This window comes from Corylus avellana, chromosome 2, assembly GCF_965113065.1.
Source record: "Corylus avellana chromosome 2, dhCorAvel1.hap1.2, whole genome shotgun sequence".
NCBI lineage: Eukaryota > Viridiplantae > Streptophyta > Magnoliopsida > Fagales > Betulaceae > Corylus > Corylus avellana.
In genome coordinates, this window is record NC_142491.1 from 26,989,086 (window position 1) to 27,007,699 (window position 18,614).

An 18,614-nucleotide genomic window follows, 5' to 3' on the forward strand; every position below is an offset into this window, starting at 1 on the left:
AGGAAAAAAAAGTAAAGCTGGCATGGAATAAAAACTGTCATTTCAAGAAAAACTGAATCGAAAAAGATAATAATAAAATTTGGACATGTATTTATGCATGTTTAATGAATCCACCATTATCTTGACTTGATAATGAAGTTTGTAAAATCATGAAACACCATATAATTTAAACGCACGGTTGAAATTTAGCTGTCACACGTGGAAATGACAGGACTGTGCTTATACCGATATTAGTAGATACTAAATTTTCAGTAGGATTGTTTATCCGTAGTGGTTGGATTAGGTCCGCCCCTGGGCATTTTCCGAATATATTTGTATGAAATGACGAAAAAACCCCTGATGTGACTGGCAAGAAAGGGAAGCGCCGGCCAGGAGGTGCAAGCAACGGAGCCAAATAAAGCGGCTGTACATGGAAGCAGCGTGAAGCTATTTTGCCTTGGACATGTCAGTGACCCCAACCCACCCCCAAAAGGAAACACTAGTACTAGTACTACTACACACTGCCCTTATCCCCAATCAACCCTCAGGTGTTTTCCATTCTACAAAACCAAATTCTCTGTGTCTTTTATTATTATTTATTTTTTCCCCCTACTTTTTTCAGGATGGGTTAGTTTGAAATGTGTTTTTTTTTTTGCCTTTTTTTAAGTTTCACTGTGAGGCCCAGTGGGGGCAGGGTGATGAAGGCAAGTTTGTCTGAATGTGAGTAAGAAGATGCGAAGAGAGAGAGGTGTAGCTGTTCATGCTGCTCTCACACACCATGCCATGTCGTTATGTGGCTAAGGATTGGGTCCACCGACTTGTTGTAGGTCTTACCCTCTCTCTCCTTTCTCTCCCTTACAACTAATTTCCTCCTTTTTTTTTTTTGTGATATTAATATTTATGTTGGGAAAGAATTTAGCAAAATCTGGGAAAAGAGAAAGAAAAAAAAAAAGAACAAAAAACAAAAAAAAGGGAGAGGAAAAGAATGGTGTGTATATGTGTTGGTGTATGAGCATGACACCAAATCAAAGAAGAAGCAGAGTATAGTACCATCGCCTGCTCAAGAAAGATTTTTCATTTAAAACAGGAGAACAAGTAGAGGAGAAGCACCAAAGGGGCATGGGGGGTTGATTTCTCTTTCTCTTTCTTTGTCTTCAACTTTTTTGCTTTACATATTTTACCCTTTAGGTTTCTCATTAATCAATACCCAAGAGTTGGGAATCGTCAAGATAAGAAAGACTCCTGAGGAGGACTGGAATTTGCATGTGGGGTTGAGGTTGTCTCTTCAATTTAGATTGGGAAGTTTTCTCTGAAGATGGCGGCTTCTTCTTCGTCGACGCCCTTGTTTGGAATAAGAGAAGAGGATCAGAACCAGATGAAGCAACAGCATTCCTCCACGCCGACGTCATCTACAGCTCCAGCTCCAGCTCCACTACCCCAGAAGAAAAAGAGAAACCAACCAGGAACACCATGCAAGTATCCAATAATTTTTGTATCCAAATCATATCATTTTAAACAAAATTCTTCTGAATTCCCCAATTTGCAAACATAATAAAAAGCCCAGTATATATATGGGAACCCTAGGTATTATAATTTTGAAGCGTTGAATGGGGAATTAATGAAGTGGGTATGTATGTTAATTAGATTTGGGTTGAGAGAGAGAGAGAGAGAAAGAGATTTATTGAAAATAAAATTAGAATTTTCTAATAGTTAGTTGTTTGGCATTTTTATCCATGACAGATCCAGATGCGGAGGTAATAGCACTATCTCCCAAGACCCTAATGGCAACAAACAGGTTCATATGTGAGGTATGCAACAAAGGGTTCCAAAGGGAGCAGAACCTACAGCTGCACAGAAGAGGACACAACCTGCCTTGGAAGCTAAAGCAGAAGACTACAAAAGAACCAAAACGGAAGGTTTATCTGTGCCCGGAGCCCACATGCGTCCACCACGACCCATCGAGGGCTCTCGGCGACCTCACTGGGATCAAAAAGCACTACTCGAGAAAGCACGGCGAGAAGAAGTGGAAGTGCGACAAGTGCTCCAAGAGGTATGCCGTGCAGTCTGATTGGAAGGCTCATTCCAAGACCTGTGGCACTAGAGAATATAGATGCGACTGCGGCACTCTCTTCTCTAGGTAATTTCTTTTTCTTCTTTTTGTTCCCAATATTACATTATATCTGCCCCCATTAATCAATCAATCCATCCATCCCTCCATCTAATACGCATATAGCCGCAGAGAGAGAGAGAGAGACAGGCATAGGCACAGGCGTTACTACAAGTTCTTCGCTTCTTTTGTTTAGGGCTTAGATTCCTCAAGTGACAGCTGAGGAAAAAGTTCTGATGCTTTCTTAATTTCCTCTCTCGCCTTCAGTTACCTTCCCAGGCTCTTTCTCTCTCTCTCTCTCTCTCTCTCTTTTCTTTGTCAAAATTCTTTAATTTTCGTCGGTACGGTGGAGAAGGAAATAGCAGAAAACATGTTCCCACGTGAATAATCCCTGGAAACTGTTATGGTCGTAGAGATTTCAGACCCCCCAAAAAAAAAAAATTCATCTTTTTATTTGGCCTCGAAGGCACCGCCATTTTTGCCATTTACTTTATGGTATCACGTGTTGCTATGCCATGTAGAGAGGGTGATGGTGTTTGTTCTCTTATGGGTTGGCTAGATGTGATCAGCACTGTGCTCTTGCGGGTATTCCTTTTCATGACAACGTTACTGCCTAACCAACTCTCTCTCTCTCTCATAACTCATATTCAGATGCCTTTTCTTCACCATTGCTGCAGTTTCGGGGCTGTCGTCCCAGTGTACAGAATTGCAGTCTTTTAGGACTCAGAATTCAGTTTTTGAGTTAATAAATGTGACATTTTCTTTAGATTCAGCTGGGAAACACATATTTCATGTGTTTTTCATTAATTGAGCACAAGTCCTCAAATGGTTGCTTTCTTGATTGACCACTTTTCGCAATGTTCAATATATACATTCTCCCGTTGCATTTATTGAACATCCCGCTCTTCCAATCGTACTTCTTGATTGATTGATGTATTATTTTTCAAGTTCTAGTAAAATTCTGTCACCCACCCCTTTAATTCTCCTTTTTTTTTATGGGGAAAATTTTAGTTAAACTCCTGCTTAGCTCCTCACATTCTTCTGTACCAACTTTTATATATATATATATATATATATATATATATTGATTTCAGTATTTAGTTTTTTCTTTTAATCATTTCAGTATATATATTGGGTAATGATTAATTGCAATGATGGTTACTGGGGTTCATTTGTCGGTGGAATTAGCAGATCATATATCCTATGTAAATTGAAAAGGTAATTAACTTTTGATTGTTGACTTTGTCCAATCTTAAAAGTGATTGTTGACTTCAAATATCAATGGGACGTCCAAATTTGATCTTAAATACATAGTTGTCACATGTATTTACCTTTAGATTAAACTGCTTATTGTGCAAATATATATAGAAATCTTTTTGCATATATATATAGTGTCCTTCTGTAATTATCATACCTGATCTAACAAGGGATTGATGTAAGTGGTTCAGGCGGGACAGTTTTATCACTCACAGGGCCTTTTGTGACGCACTGGCTCAAGAAAGTGCAAGACACCCTCCCAACTTGAGCACTAGCAACCTATATGGAAGCAGCAACAACATGGGGTTAGGCTTATCTCAAGTGGGTCCTCAGATGCAAGACCAGAACAGCCAATCCAGTGATATATTACGGCTTGTGGGTGCCAGGCCCGGTCAATTCGATCATCTCCTTCCCCCTGGGATTGCTTCATCCTTCCGACCACCACAGCCCATGGCTTCTTCTGCTTTCTTCATGCACGAATCCAACCAAAACTATCGTCAACAACAACAACAAGGGTTAATGCAATTTTCTAATCTTCAAAACAGCTCAAGCAATCCTCCAACTCCAAGCAATCTCTTCAACCTTAGCTACCTTTCCAACACCGGCACAAATAATGGCAACAACAACAACAACAACAACACTCTTCCATCTTCTGGTTTGCTAATACCCGATCATTTCAGCAATGCAAATGCTGCTGCCGGAGGCGGTGAAGGGTCCAGTATCTTCTCTCCTGACCAAATCAACTCAGGCGGCGTCCCTTCTCTCTACAGCGCATCGGTTCAAACCAACAATGCCATCCCGCATATGTCTGCAACTGCACTGCTTCAAAAGGCTGCACAAATGGGTTCAACTACAAGCAACAACAACACTGCCTCTTTGCTAACAACTTTCGGAAGCTCTTCCTCATCAAGTGGCGCCAAATCGCTTGTTCCAGGTGGCTTAAGCAGCATGTTCGGCGAACATGAGAGCCACCTCCAAGACCTGATGAATTCCTTCGCCAGTGGCGGCAACAACTCGCTTCTCAGTGCTTTTGGTGGATACAATGCCGGTAGGACCGACTTTCAAGTACACATGGAGGAACCCAAGCTACAGCAAAATCTGACGGTGAGCGTTGGAGGGTCTGACAGGTTAACCAGGGATTTTCTTGGGGTTGGGCAGATAGTGAGGAGCATGAGCGGAGTTTCGCAGAGAGACCAAAAACAACAACAGCAACAGCAACAGGCGCTGCAGCATCACCACCACCACGGCATTGGCATTGATGTGAGCTCCTTGGACTCCGACAGAAATACTGCGCCGTCAAGCCAATCTTTTAGGGATGGAGGAAATCTTCAGTGATTGCTGCTGCTGAAACAACGTACAGCGAGAGGTACGTAAAAATTAGTGACGCATTAAATTTGATCATAAGAATAAAAAAAGTATGTTGGATTTCTTGGCAAACGTGATTACTGTTATAGTGTTCATGGGGTTTTGGATTCTTTTCTTTTCTATTTTAATTTCTGACACATTATTGTCTTGCAATGCGGGCAGTCCTGACTTGGAGTACTTTGTTTCTTTTCTTGTCTTGTTCTACTTATTTTTCCTTTTTATCTTTTTATTTATTTATGTTTGTTGGGCTGGCGGAGTCACGAGCTCTGAACTTGGGATGCTCGGACAAATATCTTCTATATATATTGGGCCATAATTGTATATAGGATTAACCCCACAGACATTAGCTGACAAAAGAAAGAAAACCATACACATTTAATATTATCTCCAAAAAAAAAAATGTTTGTGAACACTCTTAGGGTTTGGGAATAAGTGGAGGAGTGAGTGCGAATGGAAGTCAAATAACTACAGTAGGAAATCTTCCTCCTCATGTGTCTGGACCTTAGTCGTTTCTTTAATTAAGAACCAGGTATATATATATATATATATATATATATATATATATATGATGTCTGCTATGAAAGGTTGGTGATTTGATATTCTTGTGTTTTATTTTATGTCAATTCATAAGCAGTACTGTGTCGGGGCATTTCTATCTTACTGTTGGACTCAACCCTAAAAAACAAAAAATAAGAAATTACTTCGTTTGAAGAATATTGATGTTCCTGATCAGTGGAAACCGCTGTGTGTAGGCACAAAATTAGTGAATCTCATGGACTATTAAGTATCCGGGTGTACGTATAATAATTGAGAATATATATAGCTGCCATACATACATACCTTGTATATATATATATATATATTGAGCAAAACATAATAGGGCTTGTTTGGAATAGATCGACTGACTTTTCTCTCTGGGTGTATTATACGTACGTTGAGGTCCAATCAGCCAACTCATCTGAGTATGCAATGACTGCCCTACCTGGTACGTTTCAAGGAAATTTCGAAAACTGCTTTTCCCATATCATTTAAATTTATCTAATTTCCTTACTTACCTGGACTGCAACACATGGGAAAACCAACCTACCAAGTCTCTACATCATCGAGACCTAAGATTACACTTTTTTTTCTTTTTTGTACACAATTAATTAATTGTTGAAAAATTATGCAAAACATTTGTTAATTAAGTGTAAAAATATCTTATTTTTAAGATAGGTCTATTCAACTGTCCCGATCGATGTTCTCTTGCCCTACTTATTTGCTCCCAAGAAGAGAGTAAATTATAACAAATTATAAAAGCGATCGAACTACTAGAAACAAATGCCAACAAATTTTGATATGTATTGAACAAAACCAAAATTTCGTAAATCCTTTTCTCACGACTTTTCTGATTTGACGAAATACTTAATCCGTTTTTCTTCATTCAAGAGTTAGTTCTTTTCCCCCTTGATCATTTCAAATTTTACTTTTGTTATTTCTAATTTTGAAATGGAAAAGGTAGAACTGGTAAATAAGATAAACACAGCTAGTTAAGGAGCATCTCTTTTAATATAATTTCACTCTAAATATTATATCATAATGTTTAGGGTGAAATATTATGATATAATCTAGCTCTTGTAAGAAGATCATTTGTCTTCAGTATTTAATTACTAGTAAATTAATTGGATATATAACCATCGCAAATAAGATAAGGAGCATCTCTTTTAATTATACATGTAATATCTTATACCCATATCTTATAAAATATTATAATGTTGAAATCGCACGAAGCTGAATTCTGCCTGCATGTGGACGGTGGACCTCACTTGAGATCTGCATATAAAGTTCACGTGTTCGCTTATAAAGTAGCACTGTCAAACACTTCTCAATTCATAAATTTTAGAGACTGAAATTGCTGGAAGATATTTTGATTTTATTGATGTATATAGTGACCACCCAGGTTGAACACTCAGTGAAGTAATAGATATGCAAAAATGACTCTCAAGTCTGAGGGGCACGTATGCCATGAATGGTGGCGAAACTACCTCTGATGGAAAAAGTATGAGGATAAAATGCAAACAAAGAGAGTTAAGAATAAATGTAGCCAAGAGAGTTAATTATGTGGATCTCTATACCTATGTAGAGTTATTCCTCTCTTTGTTTGGTAAGCGGGCTAAGGCAAGTGTAGAGGGACTAATATGGAAGGCGGTCTATCTTCATAACTAGCTTGCTTCTCTTTGATTAAGGGGATTTTTTTTATTTTTTATTTTTACCTTTACAAAAGAAAAAACGAAAAAAAAAAACATGTATCACATTTATTAATTAAGTTTAAGCTGTTTGCAGGAACTCAAACTTGTTCCACTGCAAGCGCATCTTTCTCATGATCGAATTCAGATTTTGGATGGAGCGAGGGCAGGGAACACATTAATTAAGCTTCTTCAAGTGTATTGGGATTTTGGTGATCAATCCCAGCTACAACTTTTTCATAGTTTAAGTAGTGAGTTTAGCAGACAATCCATTTGTGTTTCATTCTTATCAGTGTTGCTTTATGCACTGCTAACACCAGTTATTAGTAATACAAGGAAGATTGGAACTTCCACAAAAATCCAAAACGTATCAGAAAACTGTTGTGAAATGGCTTACTAAAAGGATTTTGCCAAATTATAACTTTTGAAGGATAATATTTGGGGCTATAGTTTGGAAATGAAATGACTCCAGAAATTTGCATCATAAATTATTTGGATTCGATTAAATATTTAATTTGAGTAATATTACTTTTCACGCCCATTTATCATATCCATTTCACACTGCCTGATGTGGCGTGTTTTAAATGACTTGTCATTTGTCAAAAAATACTTGTCTCTAGCCATGGTTTAATTGCTTAAGAGTTTTAAATTGAAAACCCAAGAATAATGTCACAAAATTTTATAATATTGTATGTAGAGTAATGGATAACGTTTTCAGCTTCTTCTAGATCACACGTAAAACTACTAATTGTTTTGATGCAAAATCACATACTATATAGAAAGGACAAAACATTTATGCACACTTCTTTTTAATCTTAATGGAGACAATATTTGATGTGTATTGCGTGTGTCTATATATTTTTATATATATATATATATATATATATATATATAAGCTAAACTTAAAAATACAATTAAGACAGGCCATTAGCACCTCAATGAACTAAAAGGAGATCAGAAAAGTGGAAGGCACTAGTGAATGTAGCCGATAAAAGTCGCAACGCTTTATGATGGATAAAACTATCTAAAGTAAGAAAACCCTTAAAACTTAAATCTTGACAAGTTTTCAAAGAAATCGTGAAGATTAATCAGAAAAAGAATAGTGAAAAAAGCGTTTCCTTCATAGACACAGAGTTTAAGGCCCAACCAGTTCAGGTTATTTTGAAAAACCCAATTCAGACAGACCACTAGAACCTTAATGAGCTGGAAGGAGACCAAATAGGTGGAAAAAAAGATACCTTACACAAACATAAAGTCTGAAGCCCAATCAGTTCGGGTAAAACATAAAGCAACACAACAACAAAACATAATGGAAATACATGACAAAAAGTATGAAAAAATCTCAAAGTCCAAAAAACAGCAACACCAAAAGTGGAGGCGGAGATGTGGAGGAGCTTGTGTCGATGCGTGAGAGCCACGCGCCGGTGCTTGTTGCAGAGGGATGTTGAGGAGCGCCAGAAGGGGCCGGAGGCATTGTGGAGAGGCGGAGGAAGGCTGCACGCGCTGCATAGGGTGCACCAAGCGTCAGCACATATGCGACACGCGCCAGAGAGTAAGATCTACTCTTGGGTGCATGTGGACCATGTGCCGGCTCATGGTGGTTGGACGGTGGCATGACTAATGGCGTTTGAAAGCTGAGTGACCAAGGATCCTAGTGGAGTGGCGCTTCTGTGGGTGTGGCTTCCTAAAATTTATAGATATAATTTTGAAAAAATCAAATCCAAAAACTTCATAAAGTTTGCAGATCCAGTGTGGACGACGACGGTATGATGCTGAAACAGGGCAACTAGCAGTAGAGAAGGGGTTGATGGTGCTTTTGGACAAAGATAAGATCTCAAAAAATGCGAACAGGACCTCAAAAGAGACGAATAGGACCTCCGAAGAGAGAGAAGAGACCGATGTATTCGTATAAATCTTCATTACACAAAGTTTAAGTTTAACTAATAATTGTTTTAATAATATATGTATATTTGTTCAAATGTCTATTTTCCATGTCAAACGTACCCTAAGGATTCTCGTGGTAATAAAGACTAAAACAGAATGTACGTGCCCACAATTAAAAACTAGTTAAACCTTATTTTCAAGAAGATAGATACAATATATGACTCATGACGATTATGGTTTTTTTTTTTTTTAAAAAAAAAAAAAAATTTATCAACATTTTCTTCAATGTGTTACAATGTATGAATCTCTCTAATTGATAGCCTTATGTAGTATAATTCTTTATGAATAACTTTCAATAAGTCATTATGGGTCCAAATGTCATTATAAACTATATATTAGGAGCAAATACTTTCTGTAAAAAATATATAATGTATTTCACAATGATCAACAACTACACTAGACAACGAGAAATAAATCAAGCATAAAATGAACTAACTAATCCCATGTTATCTACCTTTTTTAAAACAATCTTTATTGAGAGATATTCTTTCATAGTTTTTGCAATCATAAATCTTTGTTTGTATGCTCTCTATAGTTACTTATCGTTCTTGAATTCTCGATCAATATGTTTGATTCCGCTCCAACCTTTGTAATACTCAATTAGCAAGTAACAATAAATTTTTAATGCCTTGGATATTGAATCCAGAACTTGAAGTCTTGTGATGAACTCGCTTCGAAGCATGCTATATGTGAACTCTGCCTCCATAGTGACAAGGCATTTATTGTATGTTTAGTTGTGTTCCATGATATAGCACCACAATGACTTCTTTGACTTCTTTCTCGACAGTGCAACTGTGACGACTTTTAGCAACGAGATTTTGATCATCAATGATGACTAATTTTCTTGTAGTGACTCTAGGTTAATTAGAAGACATCGGTCATGGCTTAAGGTACTTATAAAAGTACTCTTCAAAGCAAGCTCAAAAATGTATCTAGGGTTTTTGTCTGCGTGGCGATATGGTTGATCGAGTAAGTGAGCGATCAATGGGGTATTGTATAGCCTATCGATCCCTTTCGATCACGCTTAGTTTGAGTCACTTTGTGACTAATGTTTGTGCACTAGGATGCAATCCAACTTCAAACTGTATTTTGATAGATATGACTTGTTTGTCAACTGTTCGATCGATGCAATTGGTTTGACACATATCCATCCCGCTTTGAAATAGCCACGATCGAACTAAATCCTAATTGGCAGGATTGATCATTCATGCCCTAGTTCAATTGACACACTTGATCTAGCTAGATTATATTCAACATTTTTGTATTCAACAGTTTTCATTGTATTCAACATTTTTGTAACTCAAAATCAAACTATGCCAGATCATATTCAATCCTAAATGGGATGAATGATGGTCATATTGATCATTCATGCCCTAGTCCTAAGGTAACAAACTATATATGGTTTCTAAGCGACTTACCTTTCCAAAATGCTTGAGCCAGCATGAGCGATATAACGACACTAGTGTCTTCGTGAGCATGCTCATAGCTAGCTTATCTTTAATCTTCATTTATTTGACTCACTTTGACATAATTATGACTTAGACTACCTAAATGACTAGCGTTTTGTTCTATTATTTTGTTAAGGAATATGTCAAACACAATATTTAAGCACATATAGATCTAACATGAGTTGCTTGCATCTGTCAATTGCACGAGAGACCACATTCTCTCCGGAAAGGAACATGAAAAGAATTGATCTGCTGAGATCATATGCCATGGGTTTTCTTATGAGAAATCAAAGCCCTAGGATATATATTATTTCCAGATGATGATAAATTAGTTGATGGAGAGCAGTAGCTAGTTCGAAATTTGAAAGAAAAAACCATGTATCAATAATTTGGCGGTCACGGACTGAGGAGTCCATAAATGCCAGGAAAAAAACAAAAGACAGCAGTCAAGACAAAAATGGCCACATGAGCTGCCAATTTCCATTAAAAAAAAGAAGAAGACAGTATTGCTACCTGCTATTCCTGAAGCCTCCAGTTGACGCAGATCGAATATGGCCGCAAGTCTTACTCTGAGTCCCTAGCTTATAATTCTACGAAATCTAAAAATAATAGAAAAGAGTGTGAACTCGAGTGCTTGCTTTTACGTTATCATGAAAAAACTTGAATTGAATGGGAGTCAACGAGACGAGAAAAATAAAGTTAATTTGTAGAGCTTTCCGTGGGACGTCAACAAAGGAGCCCTGAAATTCAGCGACCTTTAATTTGTTCTTAATTAGAGAATTAGTGAATTAGGGCTTGTTAGGTATTAGGTGGCCGAACAAATTCTTGTAAATATTATAAACAACATTTTTATTCTCTTTTATATTCCAACATCTCTCTCTCTGTCCACAGATTACTATATATTTTATTAATTCAACATCGCAATCCGACAAATAAAATATAAATTTTCACTTGTCGATTCTGCTGGAATGTAGTCGGCATGTGAAGATTCTCAAAGACTCAGGCTTACTGTCCTCATATTTTGACATTCTATTCAACATGGCTTACGTCATGCATATTCCTACCTTTTTTTTTTTTTTTTTTTTTTTTTTTTTTGTTTTTGTGGACGTCCAGAACAAACCCTGTACGTACGTGTTAGCTAATTAGAGCTCTGAAATTTCTGTGTAAGGTAATTAAATAAATAGTTGCATATATATATATATGTTCTGATTGATTTGGACATATATATATATATATATATATTGTTTGAGAGGGCAAAAAAATTAATCAAATCGTTTTATTAAAAACAAAAAAAGATTAAGGACGAAGAAAGAAAGGTGACTGTAAAGAAAATAATAATTAAGGCATTGCATATCCGATGATAAGGAACGGCCTACAGAAGGAAAAATAAAATAAAATAACAAAACCGTGATATCTCTTCTCTCCTACATATATTCAATCAACGTCTCAGATTGTTTTAATTATTTGTTCACTCGAGTGTTGTGCTTGAAAATGGTTGAGTCTTCGAATCTGCAGGTTCCAAAGAGTTGATATTGATAGCATGTTGGTGTTCTCTTTGGGAATACCCGCCTCCCATGTTCCTTACCATCCCTCCCACGCCCAAAAAATCCAAGGTCAACTTATCAGACCCTCCAAAACTCACACCCAGGTTGTCGTGCAACTTGGCCTCGCTCCCACCGGCATTGAAGCCATCAAAGTTGTTATCCTCTACTCCTCCGAACATGGAAGAGTTCACATTGGCAAGAGAATTCATTAACCCTTGAAGATGGCTTGCATTTTCCATCCCTCCCCCATTACCAGTATTACTGCCGAAACCGAAGCCCAAGTTCACTAACACATTGTGCTTATCAGATGATGAGGAAGTAGCCACGCCTCTTAACAAGGAAGAATTGTTGCTGCTCGTAGTTGATCCGATTTGAGCAGCTTTTTGAAGCAGCGCTGTGGCGGACATATGTGAAGCAATGTTTTCAGGATGCAAGGAACTACTGCTACTGTAGAGAGAAGATACATGATGATGATGATGATCGCCGCCCATGCTGCTAGAGAAGCCACCACCACTAGCATTGCCATTGTTGCTGTTAAGCTGATCTGGAATGAGTAAATTGGCGGCAGAGTCAGCACCGTTGTTGTTAGAAAAGAAGGTAATGTTGTTAAACAGATGATGATTGGTAGGCGGGGAGGAATTGTTAGTGTTGGTTCGAAGGTCAGGAAGTTGCATAAGTCCATGCATTAATGGCTTGTTTGGGAAGCATGATTGGTTAGCATCTGGCATGAATAGTGGAGGTGAAGGCATCGGGTGTCCGAAGGAATTACAAGTGTTTGATGGAGGGATATTGAGGTGCTCAAATTTAGCGCCGGCCCCAGAAGTTCCCAGGCGTAACATATTACTGGATAGCTGGCTCTGAGAACCCACTTGTGTTAGGCCTAAGCTCATGTGGTTGTTTCGAAAAAGATTACTACCCATGCTCGGATGCCTTGCACTCTCCTGAGCCAGTGCATCACAGAAGGCCCTGTGAGTGATAAAACTGTCTCGCCTGCAACAATTACAATGCAGATATATATTAATATGATGATGATCGAGCTTTCATTTTGGGGATTAAAATCAACACAAAGAGCTGCAAATTTGTGCTCACAACCTTTTTGTAGAATAGATATACACAAAAGGAAATATAACCTAAATGGTAAAATGTTTTTCTATTAAGTGATGTTTACTGTGACAAATTAATATGCGATTTCTTAAATGCAGTGGAGAAACATTAATTTCTTTTAAAGTTTTAAATACAATAATTATCAAATTAGATCTTAATTTCCAAATTAACAACAATTAAAGAATGGTACTTCAAACATGCTAAAATTAAGAGAATCACAACAAGGGTTTGTTTCGGACAATCTTGTTATGAGAAACTTTTTTAGGAGAAGAGCAATAATATCAAGGATTTGGATCAATTATTTGACACAGAAGAATGAAAAAGGAAGCCCGACAGGTGAAAGGCGAAATTGTACTTTGTTTACCAAGACGAGTAAATAGGGGAGTTAGAAATGCCACAAGTAATTTCACTTTCACAACAGCAATTCTATATATATATATTAGGAAGAGAATCTTGGTACGTACAAATAGTCTCAAGATTATAGTGTTAAGGCACGGATAAACCTCAAAAACACTTGAACATCCCTCGACCAAACATTAAGTTAGTTAAGAAATTCCAACTTCAACCAAATTGGAAAAAGTCAATTTATTTTCACAAGAGCAAGAAAAAAAAAATTTTTTTGATGGGCCATAGAGTTTTACCGGACACAACGGGAACTATTGAGCATTAACTATTGAAAAACTATGGAGAAACTAAATTCCATGCCATTTCAAATCTCTGAAAACTGGCTCTTAAATCAATGAACATGGGAATCAATTTTCGAGTTTGATAAAAAGAAAATAAATAAATAAGAGAAGTGGAAAAATTGTGGATCCCCTTTCTGGGACTAGAGTTAACGTAAAAACCCACGAACCATCTTTCTTCAATTCAGAGAATAATTCCCCACAACCTTGTAAATCACCAATAAAAGAGAGAGAGAGAGAGAAATAATCAAAGGAGAATTACACTAAATATCACTGCGAGAGAGAGAGAGAGAGAGAGAGAGAATCTTTGACCCCATGACCCTATTGTTTTCCTGGGAAGAATTACCTGAAGGAGCTTAGCCTAAATACATGGATGAGAACAAAACCAATTCACATGAAAACAAAGGCAGTAAAACAATATGCTTACTACACGTGAATGAGAAAAAGATGAAGGGCGATGTTATCGAGGGAGAAAGATGTTTCCTTGTTTTTTCATTTCTCTTTTGTCACCCGTAGACAATGGCAGCCTCACCGATTATTACTCACGTGGATGCAGTCCTCCTGCCGAAAACACACGCTGGAAGAGGGATATATGTTTGAAACAAAGATGCCTAATCAACTACTTTTTCTTATTCACTTTTCAGAAGAGAATCCAAGATCCTATAAGTGAAACTTCAAAAATCGAAGGAAAAATACCTACCACTTTACACTCTAAAACAAGCTATATATATTAAATTTATTATATGATTAATGTGAAAATATGGATGGATATAAAGGATGAATTACCTAGAGAAAAGAGTGCCGCAGTCGCATCTGTATTCTCTAGTGCCACAAGTCTTGGAATGGGCCTTCCAATCAGACTGCACGGCATACCTCTTGGCGCATTTCTCGCACTTCCACTTCTTCTCGCCGTGCTTTCTCGAGTAGTGCTTTTTGATGCCCGTGAGATCGCCGAGAGCCCTCGATGGGTCGTGGTGGACGCATGTGGGCTCCGGGCACAGATACACCTTCCGTTTTGGATCCTTTTTAGCCTTCTGCTTTAGCTTCCAAGGCAGGTTGTGTCCTCTTCTGTGCAGCTGTAGGTTCTGCTCCCTTTGGAACCCCTTGTTGCATACCTCACATATGAACCTGTTTGTTGCCATTAGAGTCTTGGGAGATAGAGCGATTACCTCCGCATCTGGATCTGCAAACACATTTAATTAATTAATTTGGGAAATTTATATATATCTCCATATATATTAGAAACAATTTAGGGTTTTCATATAACAAAAATTATGAATAACCAACAGTAGATCTGAAGAGATACTTGCTTGGATTTCCAGGTTGGTTTCTCCTTTTCTTTTGAGGTGCTGTAGCTGGAGTAGTTGAGGAAGTGATGGTAGAAGAAGCTTGTTGTGCTGTCTGGCTTTGATTCTCGTCTTTCGTTCCAAAAAACAAAGTGGATGAGGAAGAGGCGGCCATCTTCAATAAATTCTTGCTCCTTCTTCGAAAAAGCGAATCTGAAAGATCAAAATGACCACAACCCACAAAGAATTTGAGCTCTCAGGATATGCAAAAAGTGTAAATTAATCTAGTGAAAAAAGAAAAAGGCAATGTTCAAAAGTGATATGATAGTTTTAGAATTTACCCCTGATCTGTGGTGCCCCTTGAACTAGAGATATCCACAAAGAACGAACAAGAAAGTATCTCAGGGGGACAGCTACAATCCGGAAATGAAGAGAAGAAAACAATCAATCTGTAGACCTATGTGCTACTTGCTGTTGTTTATTTAAAGGATAAAATTGTTTCGGTCACTTTTTATTGTATCTCAGTCATTGGAAATGTCATTTAATGCCATGTACACATGCAGCAAGCATACATGCATGTACATCCATATGCATACCCATTTCTCTCTCTCTCTCTCTATCTCTCTCTCTCTGTCTGGTACTGCTGATTTTTCTCATTCTTTTCCATCGTACTAAAAAAAAGAAATAAACAAAGCAATTGAGTAGTGTTGGCATCACTGTTCATGCAGCTCTCACGCAGCCTACTGTAATGTGTCGTTATGCGGCGATGGTTTGGGGCCACTGAGCTGTAGGCGTCACACTCCCCCCCGTCTCTCCTTCTCTAAATTCGTATCTTCTTGCTAGTTTCGGGATAAGCCTTGCTTCCGTCATTTTTCCTTCCAATCCCTGGTCTCCACATAGTCATAACCCCTACACAAATTCTACCCCAAAACAAATATTATTTATGATATGACTCCATCCTTTCCGACCTTTTAAAAATAATTCTTGTAGGTCACACCCTCGAGCACTTCTTCTAATTAAGCTAATATAAATTTCATTTTCAATCTCCTTTTCAGGATAAACCACGTAGCCTCAATAGAAAAAATATAAATAAGAGAGACTTTTAGAATTAATTCAATGCATATAGTTTTTGATAGAAAAGATCAATTTTTTGTTCTTTATGGAATAGATTTTTGAAAAACTCAACCAGGACAAAAAATCAAGAAGTAACCCCCCGTTAAATCACCACTTTCAATAAGTTGAATATTTAACTGAAATTGGAAGTAAATGACAGAGTCAATATTCGAACTCATGACCTTTTGCTCTAATACGATATTAAACCACCAATTATCTTAAAAAACTCAAGCTAATATAAAAAATAAATAAATAAATAAAAATCAATTTAATCATTTAATCAATACTTTAACAGCCCTCAAAAGTAAGACCACCTAAAAACAAGAGGTGGTCTATGTAAACAAAGCCCCTAAAAGGAACCAAAAATTGGCAAAAAAGAAAAAAGATTACATCATAAAAAAAACCCAAGGCCCAGCTACAAAGCAATTGATCCAAGAATCACAGATACCTTTGAAAGCACTGATTTTGGATCTAACTCAAAACATGGTCTCCGAAACAATTCATTCGGAATCCTATTTCGAGTCTAAAACAATCTAGCATTTTTCTCACACCAAAGAGAATACTCGGTAGTAATCATCATAATTATAATTTGTTAGTTTTAGATTGGCTCATTCGGTGATTTATTTGTAATAGGTTCAAATGAGCATAAGTCTGCAAAAAGAAGAATTAGTTCAGTCTCAAGTGTCCGGACACCTAGAAGACATGTTCGGACAAGAATTCCAAAGAGATCACCAATGACTGCCGTGTCCAGATAGGGCTATTAAATGTACGGACATTGTTTCCCAAGAGGTTCTTTTCAAACTAAATGTCCAGACAACTAGAGGATGTGTCCAGACATGATTTCTAGAGACATCTATTTGCAAGCCATGTTCAGACAGCCAGAAGAAGTGTTCGGACATGATTTCTAGAGAGTTCAATTCACAAGACCTGTCCAAACAGGAATTCCAGAGAGTTCATTCTATATTGGATGTCCAGACAGTTGGATGTCATGTCCGAATATGTAGGGTTTACAAAGGCGTAACCCTAGCCGTGCCCAGACATGCACTTAACCTTGTCCAGACACAGCCGTTTTTAATTGTCGTGCCGTTTTCTATGTATAGTATCTATTATGCACATTTCAAAGTAAGTATCCTAAGAGTGAATACTATGTGCTAAGAGAGTGACTGAGATCTAGAGCGTGAGCGATTTGTCTCTCTTAGAGTGTAGGTTGTGCCTTTCATCCACATATCAATGAGCAACACATGAAGCTAATCGGAGTTCTGGTGAAGGAGATCACATAGAAGAAACAATTTAGAGGTTCATGAATAACTACTGCGGTAGCGGACAAGTGGGTCATTTGTCTACTATACGGGATTTTCAAGTACAAAGGTTTTGTATGTTTTGACATTGTGTAAATTCTTGTTTTTCTATAGTGAAGTGATTTCCAAGGTTTGGCTTCCCCGAGAAAGTTTTATATTTAAAGAGTTCTCTAAATGGTTTCCTCTTTGTAACCAAATATATCTGTGTTCTTTATGATTTATTGCATGTCTGAATATTTGGTTGATGATATTGTTTTAAGTTATATCTAATTCCGCATATTGTTTGTTAAACACCCATTCAACCCCCTTATAGGTGTAGATTGGAGTCTATTAGGTTTTTCAATTGGTATCAAAGCGGGTTCACTCTGTGAAGGAGTTATCTCCTAAGTGTGATCCTAGACTCCGCATCAAATGTCTCATACTGTTGCACCTAACTCTCTTCCCGTCTTTGATGGATCAAATTATACGCTTTGGAAAATTCGTATGAGAGCATACTTTAAATCCATTGATCTCTAGAATGTTGTTGAATCTAGATGGACCCGTTCAGATAGAGCAATAGCCCAATGGACAAGGGATGAAAAAAATGCTTCAATTGCAAATGACAAAGCTATAAATTCCATCTTCATATCTATCTCAAACAAAGAATTCTCAAGAATTTCTAGATGTGAGATAGCTAAGGAAGCATGGGAAACATTATAAATCACTCATGAAGGAACTAAGATTGTGAGATCTTCAAAACTTCAGATGTTGGTTTTTCAATTGGAAGAGATTAGAATGCAAGAAGACAAGACATTTGATGAGTTTTATTCTAAACTTAGCACCATTAGAAACTCTACTATTAATCTGGGAAAGAAAGTGTGAGATGCTAAAACTGTTAAGAAAATCTTGAGATCTTTACCTGGGAGGTTTATACCTAAGATTACTGTCATACAAGAGAGCAAAGATCAAGACACAACGAGAGTCGAGGAACTTGTTGGTTCACTGCAGACTTTTGAGAGATGTTACTGTAGCGACTAAAATAATTAACTAAGCTTGGGTAGCTTAGTTAAAGGGTTAAATTAGGTTTTGGGTCACTAGGTACAGTTGTAGGGGCACTTTGGGAATTTTAGAATTTTTGACCGGACATACACTGGGGACTACCGTACGTACGCCTGCAAATAGTACAAGGACGTACGCATGGGGACCACTCGGACGAACGTTGACTTTTGGGTAACCCCTAGTTAATGCCCGGACATATGATGCAGCCTTTGGTCTGCAGGGT

General features: G+C 37.5%; 2 protein-coding genes across 4 annotated transcripts; one reads left to right on the plus strand and one right to left on the minus strand.

The window, feature by feature from the left end:
• Window positions 1-889: 889 nt before the first annotated feature.
• IDD5 (indeterminate(ID)-domain 5) lies at window positions 890-7,385 on the plus strand. Of its 3 annotated transcripts, none has more exons than XM_059604167.2 (4): window positions 890-1,451; window positions 1,720-2,116; window positions 3,535-4,709; window positions 7,031-7,385. In XM_059604167.2, exons 1-3 carry the CDS (start codon window positions 1,295-1,297, stop codon window positions 4,676-4,678), a joined length of 1,698 nt encoding a protein of 565 aa, XP_059460150.1. In that variant the 5' UTR covers window positions 890-1,294; the 3' UTR covers window positions 4,679-4,709; window positions 7,031-7,385. The 3 variants fall into 3 exon arrangements, with proteins under 3 accessions (XP_059460150.1, XP_059460158.1, XP_059460142.1); XM_059604175.1 differs by lacking the exon at window positions 7,031-7,385 and adding an exon at window positions 5,648-5,693; XM_059604159.1 differs by lacking the exon at window positions 7,031-7,385 and having other exon boundaries at window positions 3,535-4,894.
• A 4,261-nt stretch (window positions 7,386-11,646) lies between these two features.
• LOC132167029 (protein indeterminate-domain 4, chloroplastic) lies at window positions 11,647-15,549 on the minus strand. The gene is made up of 4 exons (XM_059577924.2): window positions 15,284-15,549; window positions 14,967-15,155; window positions 14,443-14,839; window positions 11,647-12,859 (listed from the first exon to the last, which is right to left on the minus strand). The coding sequence occupies exons 2-4, from the start codon at window positions 15,115-15,117 to the stop codon at window positions 11,794-11,796; spliced, it is 1,614 nt and encodes a 537-aa protein (XP_059433907.2). The 5' UTR covers window positions 15,118-15,155; window positions 15,284-15,549; the 3' UTR covers window positions 11,647-11,793.
• Window positions 15,550-18,614: the final 3,065 nt, after the last annotated feature.

Excerpts from the sequence above, each read along its gene's own strand:
- LOC132167029 (XM_059577924.2), bottom strand. The coding sequence starts at position 15,117 with ATGGCCGCCTCTTCCTCATCCACTTTGTTTTTTGGAACGAAAGACGAG. Across the intron at positions 14,840-14,966 it reads AAACCAACCTGGAAATCCAA|ATCCAGATGCGGAGGTAATC; the intron begins GCAAGTATCTCT and ends ATGTGTTTGCAG. Across the intron at positions 12,860-14,442 it reads TGCGGCACTCTTTTCTCTAG|GCGAGACAGTTTTATCACTC; the intron begins GTAATTCATCCT and ends TAATTGTTGCAG.
- IDD5 (XM_059604167.2), top strand. The coding sequence starts at position 1,295 with ATGGCGGCTTCTTCTTCGTCGACGCCCTTGTTTGGAATAAGAGAAGAG. Across the intron at positions 1,452-1,719 it reads AAACCAACCAGGAACACCAT|ATCCAGATGCGGAGGTAATA; the intron begins GCAAGTATCCAA and ends TATCCATGACAG. Across the intron at positions 2,117-3,534 it reads TGCGGCACTCTCTTCTCTAG|GCGGGACAGTTTTATCACTC; the intron begins GTAATTTCTTTT and ends TAAGTGGTTCAG.